The sequence below is a fragment of the Liolophura sinensis genome, chromosome 7 (genome assembly GCF_032854445.1).
Source record: "Liolophura sinensis isolate JHLJ2023 chromosome 7, CUHK_Ljap_v2, whole genome shotgun sequence".
NCBI lineage: Eukaryota > Metazoa > Mollusca > Polyplacophora > Chitonida > Chitonidae > Liolophura > Liolophura sinensis.
The window spans coordinates 4,653,942-4,664,871 of record NC_088301.1 but is presented as its reverse complement, the minus strand read 5'-3'; the positions used below and the strand labels follow the sequence as shown (position 1 = coordinate 4,664,871).

The 10,930-nt window shown below is 40.0% G+C and overlaps 1 protein-coding gene across 1 annotated transcript; it reads right to left on the bottom strand.

Moving 5' to 3' along the window:
- Nucleotides 1–359: 359 nt before the first annotated feature.
- On the bottom strand, nucleotides 360–8,159 carry LOC135470045 (ADP-ribosylation factor-related protein 1-like). Its single transcript, XM_064748756.1, has 8 exons — nucleotides 8,042–8,159; nucleotides 7,748–7,840; nucleotides 6,158–6,245; nucleotides 5,462–5,544; nucleotides 4,356–4,437; nucleotides 2,331–2,401; nucleotides 1,300–1,400; nucleotides 360–574 (listed from the first exon to the last, which is right to left on the bottom strand). The coding sequence occupies exons 2-8, from the start codon at nucleotides 7,838–7,840 to the stop codon at nucleotides 481–483; spliced, it is 612 nt and encodes a 203-aa protein (XP_064604826.1). The 5' UTR covers nucleotides 8,042–8,159; the 3' UTR covers nucleotides 360–480.
- Nucleotides 8,160–10,930: the final 2,771 nt, after the last annotated feature.

Sequence of the window (10,930 nt, the reverse complement as noted above, 5' to 3'; positions counted from 1 at the left end):
CCACAGCCAATGCCCGACTCCCCTGGAGCTGTACATGTGTCTGGCGAACCACAGCCAATGCCCGACCCCTCTGGAGCTGTACATGTGTCTGGTGAACCACAGCCAATGCCCGACTCCCCTGGAGTTGTACATGTGTCTGGCGAACCACAGCCAATGCCCAACTCCCCTGGAGCTGTACATGGCAAAACAAGCTGATTGGTGAACAGCTACAAGCATGACATTCTTCAACCTTTTCGCATGTTTGCAAGGCGTTCAGACATATTCTGAAAATATTATTCTGTGTACGCTGATAAAATTGAACTTTATGTGAAGCTTCGAAATAGGCCAATCCAGCCAATGTAGTTTTGTATCCAAAATGTGCATAAACTCCATTGAAAGTTGCTCTTTCATATGCGAAAAGGTTGAGAAATTGTGGAAGTCAGAATTTTGTCTGAGTCCCGGGAATGAGAACCCCTCCCTGATGTTCAGGGAATGCTGGAACTATCGGGTGATGTCTTTCTGCGTGGGAGGACGGTGAATGTTGTTACGTTGTACAGCCTGAACCAGCCAATCAATACCCTCATCCACACCATCCCTGTAAACAACAAGACGGTTAGTTGATTGCTTGAATCCTTCCCAAAGACAAACAAAATAAATGCTGAATGGTTGAGTCTTGACATTGGCGATGCAAGACCTTTAGGCTAAATGTGATGTCTTGGCCAAGCTATACTGATTTACATATTGTTTGTGTTCAACCCTCAGCAAATATATTTGCTTAAATCACGTTGATCTGGTCCAAATTTGCACCCAAACCAGGTATATCTGTACCCAAACCGCGTATATCTGCACCCAGACCAGGTATATCTGCTTACACCTTGTATACCTGCTCCCAAACCAGGTATATTTGCTTACGCCTGGTAAACCTGCTCCCAAACTAGGTGTATTTGCTTACGCCTGGAATATCTGTTCACAAACCAGGTATACTTGCACCCAAATCAGGTATATTTGCTTAAACCAGACATATCTGTTCAAATTCCAGGTATATTTGTCCCTGAAGCAGGTAATCAGTCTGCGTACCAGGTATATTTAACCCAAACAAGACATATCTGTTCCCCATCCAGGTATAATTAGACTATATTCCAGGTGTCTTTTCCCTGTATACATGAACAAGGTAACAAGTCCACAAATCAGGTATCTTTGCTGCAACCCCCACTCTGGCCCACACCAAATAAATATTCCCACCACATGCATGCAGAAGGTAATTTGTACCCAAACTAGGTATATTTACCCTCAAAACAGGTATATTCGCGGAGTACTTACCCCTTCAGAGCAGAAACACCTGCCATCATACACTCACGGTGACCAATCAAATGTGAGCTTTCTCGGAATATTTTCCTAACATCACCAACTGTCATACAACCCTACAATAACAGGAGAGTATGTAATTGTCTATTTGCTCTTTACCACCATACCAGTACTGAATGACTTTTCACATTTACCACAGTAGTCAATCTACAAGTGGAATAAATCAGATCGCCCGGAGGTAACCAACGAAGCCATATTGGGGCAAGACAAGTAGTCTTAGCCACAGGAATGTCACTGACCACTTTTTGCCCCCAAGGGCCCACACACAATGAGAACGGGGTAATCGAGACATTCCTTGTTAAGTGCCAGGACAGTAACGCACGGTTGGAATTGCTCAACATTGTCATGATGCAGAGCCTACATGTACATCCTGCTCCCGGAACAAAGAAATAAGAAACAGACAAATCCAATATTGTCCTGTGGACTAGGGCAATTATCTTCAAGTGTTACAAATGTGTTACAATGTGTTACAAAAATGAGCTTCTGCTGGCTCCCTTCCAAGAAGTCTATAGTTTAATGCAATCTTTAAGAGTCTACATGTATATTAAATCTAGAATGAGGACCAACTGTGGAGACAAATGCATGCTGTGTGCATGTACATTTGCTCGGGCTTATACAATAAAACAAATTTTATTTATTTATAAACTTCATAAATTTATTTACTGAACAACTATTCACTGAAAAATTCAAACATGTGACTTCACTTAATTAGAACTAAACTGTGACAAAAACATAATGCTCTTTTCAGTTTGAGGTTTCCTCCCTCCATAACATTGTATTCACTCAGTGATGTTTGTCACATCAACTGGTCGAATTCAACAAGTGGAATGAATACTGACAGGTACATTTCATAAGCCCCTTTTCAAATCACGATGTGATTTGTCAAATGCTACAATCGCATGAAATGTTATGTTAAACTCGTCAAATTCAACTTGACAATCACACTGAATGAACGCCTCTTTTAATTGTTATGCCACTCATATTACCTCTAAATCCTGTTTGTTGGCCAGCATCAACAGTGGTACTCCAGCTAGAGCTTCATTTGTGATCAGCAAGTCTGAGGAAAAGAATATGAAACATAAACAGTGGCAGTCCACCCAGAGCTTCATTTGTAATCAGCAAGTCTGGGGAAAAGAACAAGAAACCTCAACAATGGCAGTCCACCCAGAGCTTCATTTGTGATCAGCAAGTCTGGGAAAAGAACATAAAAGTTTGTGAATCTGTACTCAAACATCATTTCCAAAACGTTCATGATAAACCTGTAACAATGCTACCATACACAGCATTATGCTACTACAGTACACGGCATTATGCTGCTACACTACACGGCATTATGCTGCTACACTACACGGCATTACGCTGCTACACTACACGGCATTACGCTGCTACACTACACAGCATTACACTGCTACACTACACAGCATTACACTGCTACACTACCCACCATTACGCTGCTACACTACACGGCATTATGCTGCTACACTACACGGCAAAGCATTATGCTGCTACACTACATGGCATTAAGCTGTTACACTACATGGCATTATGCTGCTACACTACACGGCATTACGCTGCTACACTACACAGTATTACACTGCTACACTACACAGCATTACACTGCTACACTACACAGCATTACACTGCTACACTACACAGCATTACACTGCTACACTACACACCATTAGGCTTCTACACTACACACCATTAGGCTGCTACACTACACGGCATGACGCTGCTACACTACACAGTATTACACTGCTACACTACACAGCATTACGCTGCTGCACTACCCACCATTACGCTGCTACACAACACAGCATTACACTGCTACACTACACCCTTAGGCCTCTACACTACACGGCATTACGCTGCTACACTACACAGCATTATGCTGCTACACTACACAGCATTACACTGCTACACTACATGGCATTATGCTGCTACACTACACACCATTACGCTGCTACACTACACACCATTATGCTGCTACACTACACACCATTACGCTGCTACACTACACACCATTACGCTGCTAGACTACACAGCATTATGCTGCTACACTACACAGCATTACATTGCTACACTATATGGCATTATGCTGCTACACTACACACCATTACGCTGCTACACTACACTACACACCATTACGATGCTGCACTACACACCATTACGCTGCTGCACTACCCACCATCACGCTGCTACACTCCACAGCATTACACTGCTACACTATACGGCATTATGCTGCTACACTACACACCATTATGCTGCTACACTACACACCATTATGCTGCTACACTACACTACACACCATTACGCTGCTGCACTACCCACCATTACGCTGCTGCACTACCCACCATTACGCTGCTGCACTACCCACCATTACGCTGCTACACTCCACACTATTACACTGCTGCACTACCCACCATTATGCTGCTACACTCCACAGCATTACACTGCTAGACTACATTATACACTGCTACACTACACTATACACCATTATGCTGCTACACTACACACCATTACGCTGCTACACTACACAGCATTACGCTGCTCAAACACAGGGATAAATTGCTGTTCCACACACACAACTGTAAGCCAGGTAAGACAAACATGAATAGAACCTCAGTAATTCAACTGATGTATTTATTTATTTTACTGGTGCAAATCTCCACACCTTGTTGACAATATCAATGACACAGACAGAAGACAGTAAGGAATTTATCCACACGTGGATACAAACAAGGGTAAGTGTGTTAATTGGGAAGTACACTCCAGAAGTAACACTTAAGACTTCTGAACTAGAAAGGATGCCTACTAAATTGAGGTTCAGACAAGAAAATGTTTGTATTTATTTGTTATAAATATTTCCAAATGTTTCAAGTTCTGGTACAAATATCTCAAACAATTCAGTTCTGGCCACTTGTAATCAATGTACAAATTCTTAATAATTAAATTTGCTTCCTAAAACAGGCCACACATCATCAGTTGCTGATAAGACAATGTCTCCTTACCAAATGCTTGTTTGGACTCCCTTATTCTCTCTCGATCTGAGGAGTCCACAATATAGATGACAGCATGGGACTCAGCATAGTACTGTAACAGACAAGGTAAAGAAGGAAGTCAGGGTACTGTAATGGACAAGGTAAAGAAGGAAGTCAGGGTACTGTAACAGACAAGGTAAATAAGGAAGTCAGAATACTGCAACAGACAAAGTAAAGAAGGAAGTCAGAATACTGCAACAGGCAAGGTAAAGAAGGAAGTCAGGGTACTGTAACAGACAAGGTAAAGAAGGAAGTCAGGGTACTGTAACAGACAATGTAAGGAAGGAAGACAGAATACTGTAACAGACAAAGTAAAGAAGGAAGTCAGAATACTGCAACAGACAAGGTAAAGAAGGAAGTCAGAATACTGCAACAGACAAGGTAAATGAGGAAACCAAAGCACTGCAACAGACAAGATAAAGGGGGAAGTCAGAATACTACAACAGACAAGATAAAGGGGGAAGTCAGAATACTGCAACAGACAAGATAAAGGGGGAAGTCAGAATACTGCAACAGACAAGATAAAGGGGGAAGTCAGAATACTGCAACAGACAAGATAAAGAAGTCAGAATCCTGTAACAGACAAGGTAAAGAAGGAAGTCACAATCCTGTAACAGACAAGGTAAAGAAGGAAGTCAGAATACTGCAACAGACAAGATAAAGAAGGAAGTCAGAATACTGTAACAGACAAGGTAAAGAAGGAAGTCACAATACTGTAACAGACAAGATAAAGAAGGAAGTCAGAATAATGTAACAGACAAGGTAAAGAAAGAAGTCACACTACTGTAACAGACAAGATAAAGAAGGAAGTCACAATACTGTAAGATAAGGTAAAGAAGGAAGTCGGAATACTGCACCAGACAAGATCAAAATGAAATCCTGAACACAGATTCATTTTAATAGTTTGTTCCCATTCACAGCATCGTTTGAAGCCAATTACATTCTGTAGTACACTTGATGACAACTGTTTGACCATATATTAATAGTCCATTCCGTTCCGTTACCACAACTATGGTGGACTGTGCACAGAGAAAGTGTCTACACATGCCAGTGCATAACGTAAAGATGTGTCTGACCTTATCCCAGAGTGACTGCAGCTCTTCTTGACCTCCCAAGTCCCAGAAGTTGAGCCGTGTTGAGCCGATGTCAATCTTACCAACTGTAACAGAAAACACAGCTATATTATTTCAGCCTATACATACGGCCAAATACAACAGGTTTAGTCGACAAGATGTACATGTATTGTAGGCTTCATGCCCAATCATCTGTTGTCAAATTGTATGTTTTGCTTCCAAGTTGTATCTTTCTCTCTTTTTCTTTTTAAGCTGTTCATATCATTTTTTTTTCATTAATACATGAATTAGCTTAGAGTCACCCAACCTGGTCATGTGACTGATCTAAAGATTTGTGAGAAGTAAATTTTATCAAAATTAGCGTTTGTAATAAAAATAACAGTCCATTCACACATCAATTCACATATCCTTCCACACATCCTTCCACGCATCCATTCACACATCCGTCCACACATCAATTCACACATCCATTCATATATCCTTCCACACATCAATTCACACATCCTTTCGCACATCCTTCCAAACATCAATTCACACATCAATCCACAAATCCTTCCACACATCAATTCACACATCCTTCCACACATCAATTCACACATCCATTCACATATCCTTCCACACATCAATTCACACATCCATTCATCTTCTATAATCCTTTGTAAATCATTTAACTCCTTCAAATAACACAGAAAACCCTACTATTGAGGCCAACAGTCGTGGTGACCTTGGATAAGTTCATGGCCTTGTACTTCTTGTTGAATTTGGTCTTTGTCTGTTCCAAGTAGGTCTGAAAATAAAACGTCTCATATTATTAACATTAGTGGATATGATTACGGCTTCAGATTGAGAAACCCTGGATACCCGGGTAATGAACATGTCAAACTGAAACGTGGTTACAGTAGTTAAACTCAGAAGGGACAAAAGATAAAATACTGGTGTTTTCACCTCAAGTATTCTCATCCATGTCATACCATACTGCCTGAAGGCAAATAGAAAAAAAAGTATCCTTCCAACTTCATCCAGAAAACAAGTATTTCACTAGTTTCAAGACATTGATTGTTTTATTTATCTGATTGGTGTTATACGCCATACTCAAGAATATTTCACTTGTATGACGCCAGCCAGCATTAGGCTGGCAGGAAACCGGGCAGAGCCTGGAGGGAACCCAAGTCCATCCGCTGCCTGCTCAAAAATATTGTTTGGTGTCAAGTGTGTATGCATGTATGTGTGTTTACTTGGGTCTTTATGTCACAGTCAACAATTTTTCATTCACCTGACAATGAAGAATTATGTCTAGTGTGTATGAGCCACCTATCTATACTATGTAATACAAGAGTGGGCTGTAACTTTTGATCACTAAAGACACACAAGGGGTGAATTTGTACATTTCCCCTGCACTCACTTTTTGCTGACCAAGACCAGTCCGTAATACTCATGTGGCCATTTGCACACTCTAATGTTTGTTGAGATCCATTTGTCTTGCACCAATATGGTGTGTATTATTTGTACATCACATGTGGAATAAGTTGCTAAACCTCTAAAACTTACTGTCATTGTATAAGTAAAAATATCTTGAGTATAGAGTTCAGTAACAATACAAATAAATACAATGTACATTTTTTGTCAGATCTAGGATTGTAATAACGGTATCTGACTGAACTTAAGCTTGGTCCAATACTGTTCCTAAGATGTGGGTAGCCTAATTATTGACAATATTGCTAAGAAAACTACAACTTTGATAACTCTACTTAAGTTCATGATCTCGTGCTACATGTAACTATCGAAAAATTGTTCTTGGCTCTGCATGAAATTTGGTAGGCCTATTCATACTTTTGCAGTGATGTCATAGCTGTCATAGATGTCATAGCCAATCATCAACACATTCTTTGGTCACACGACTAAAGTGCTGGAGGAAGGGGTTAGCACGACAGCCAAGCACAATGACCGGAAGCTTCCCACCAATGCAGTGGCTGTAAGTTCAAGTCCAGTTCATGCTGGTTGCCTCTGGCCATATGTATGGGGACCTGCCAGCAACCTGTAGATCACTGTAGGTTTCCCCCAAGCCATCTTTCCTCCCACCATGCTGGTCACTGTCATATGAGTGAAATATTCTTTAGCGCGGCAGAAAACACCAATCAAATAAATACACAAAGTACCAGAGGTGAAAATAAAGGAATTTAACCCAGGTGAGATAGGTAATGAAGTAGATCTTAGCATAAAAAATGACAAAATGATAGAACCAGGGTGCTCGAAAATATCAACAAAAAGGGGAAAATAAAAATAACTTACGGTTTTCCCTGCATTATCAAGTCCCAAAATCAAAACGAAATATTCGTCTTTCTGGAACATGTACTTCCACAAACCGGAGAGGAGGGCGTACATCTGAAAGACGAAATCTTCAAAAGTTATCACACGAAATCGTAATGGTTTTTGAGAGAATCTATACTACAGCTGTCAAAGCCCATATGACGTTGTTGTTGTTGTTGTTCTTCGCCCTTACTTCCAATGGATAAAAGCGGTAAAATCATTGAACTGGTAAAATTTAACAATCCATTCTACCTCATTTCTAACTTTGGTACAAACCTTTAGTAAAACCTAGCAGGCCCTTTAGGCCTGCTACACGGAATCCCCAACAATTCTCAAATTTATGAGATCATCTGGATCATGCTTACGTCAACATCCGACTTCCGACTACAACGTGAATTACAAAGGGAGTTAACTGTAAAAAGGGTACAGAAATAAATGTGACTGTAGAGTTGCTTCCCTTTGGCCATATACCACATACACGTCTGACCGTCGATTCGGGTTTGTACGAAACAAAAATGGTAAGACTTGCGTATTTATGGGCCATTTAATTTTACAATTGATATTTCAAATCATGTCAACTATATGTACGTACGACCACATTGGTAAATGGTAGGCCCCAGTATATATGCCCTATATAAGAAAAACGAAGCATAAAAATAAAAAAAACCGTAGGAATGAAGATTAAAAATGAAATCTGATTTTCTCTGAACAATGTTAACATGTTATCAGCGCGTGAATTGTTTACTGTTACGATTACTTTGTTATCATTTCAAGCGCGCGGGTAGGTGGGTCTGAATGTTTGAGGCGTTGGGTTAGCTCCCTTTTATCAGCGGCCCAAAGGGTCACGCCACAACATTCTCGTTGTCCTCCACTCTACTTAAAATAAAATGTTCGTATTATAAAAAAAAATAACAAACAACTATACGCTAGCAGATGCCTTTTCTTTTAGCATTTTGTTATTTAGCAAATCATCTTATCTTATGTAGGTTTGGTGATAATTAAAAAGGGGTTTTCATTTGTTCATTGTCAGGTTTGTACCCGCAGACATACACGTACATGTATACGAATTTAGTAAAAACACGTATTGTCATTCTTAATAAATGATTCTTCTGCTTTCAAACTTCGATGTATACAAATTGCATAAAAGCTTTTTTAGTTGATTGGCTTTGCACTAATGAAACATACAAGTTACCGTGCGTGCAACCAGTAGAATAAATACCGTGTCTTAAGCTTTACAGACTGTGAGTTTACATGAGGTTTCCTCCCACCATAATGCTGGCCGCCGTCGTATAAATGAAATATTCTTGAGTACGGCGTAAAACACCAGTCAAATAAATAAATAAATTCACATGAACCTTTCTGGGCCTACCCAATATTAGTTCCGCTTTCCGATGCTTTTCTTCAACATTCATGTTGACAAGTCTTGAGCAAGCTTATATACACATGTGACTGGTGTCTCCTTATCACACGCAATCTGACAGTTCGGTATATAGTGCCTCTGACTGGAGAGTCACAGGTGCGCGCTATCTTCCGTTATTGTATATGGTGTGAACAATCGCGCAAGTTCAAAGGTCACCCGAATCACACTATTACAAACAATTGAATCCGTAACATTATAGTATGTCCTGACTTGCTCAGTTTTATCATTTTGCGGCGATATCGTTGAGAAGAGGTGGGAATTGGGTCAAAATTTGACAAAAGCTGGATCACGATTAAAGCATATAGATAAGAGTGGTTTGATATTGTCATAAATATCGTTTGATCTATATCGCAAGATATTCCTTGTCACAAAATACCTACATAATAAAATCCCCCTTAACACCCTTTGATACACTCGACCTGAGAGTAAGCTGACAGACACTTCCTGGGTTTTCTTTGTGGTTCCTTCTTATTAAGATTATCGTGCATATGTGTAAGAAGTTTCACGTAGACCAGGTCCATAAAGATCCAACTAGTGACTGCTCTAATATGTATCTATGCGCTGATTACACTATTCATATAGTTGTTATACGGGCCATCAATTCTTGAATACAATGCTCCGTTCACGTTTGACTATGCAAGGCGCAGTTACAAGTAGGTTGAGATATAAGCGTATAGGTTCATGTTTGAGTACGTTGGTGCATTCACATGTGTGGATTTACATAGGTTCAGGTTGCGATGCATCCGTTCACTCGCGTAAGGTTGGACATATAATTAAGTGTATACAGCTGTACGTTCGTGATTGAATACACCAGTACACTCATGTACATGTAAGACAGGTTATAGCTTTAACGTGATATATAGGTTTATGTCAACATATCAGTACGCTCATGCCAGGTAAGATTTATTTATTTATTTGACAGGTGCTTTACGTCGTACTCGAGAATATTTCACTTATACGACCGTGCGGCTTGCATTCTGATCAAAGGGAACTGGACAGAAACTCACAATGATGGTATTGGAGAGATTCTCCTGGCATTAACGTGGGAATGCATCTCGCTAAAGCACTGCATCGGTTCTTACAAGGCGATTCTGGAATATAGAAATAGCTTTACAAAAGCAAACGTACTAGTTTTTGTGTTCATTGGCTAGTATACTAACCACTCGGCTATGGAGGCCGTTAGGGTTCCGGTAGTCATAAACATATATAAACGTTGAAAATAAAGGGTTCTGTGAGCGTCGTAAAGACGTATTGTTGTTCCACATAGAATCAGCCTCCTTTTGACGCCAGTCAGTGTCTGTATATTCATCTCCACATAAACACGTTCAAACCACAATCTACAGGCAATGCAATGTATAATCATGTGTACACGTGTATACTGGAAATCCAGCTAATTTGTTCTAAATGTGGAATATGTGTGTTTATTTGGTTACCTACTTATTTTTATTTATCTAACAGTAGCTAATTAGTTATATTTAGTTGATAATTGTATCTTTTTCAAACGGTGGCCCCATTCTATTTTTAAAAAAATAGTGCACCTCGCTGAGGCTGCATTGCAAAATTCTCGATGTGGTATAAGGGGAAGCGAGAAAATATCAACTGGAATGGATTCGCACATGCAGATGGGTCGAGCATAACTTCAGTCTTACCTTGTAGCTATTGAAGTCTTGGCATTAAATTAATAACTCTATAGACACCAGGGATATAAATCTGGGATCTCTCATGCCTATACATAAAACTAGAGC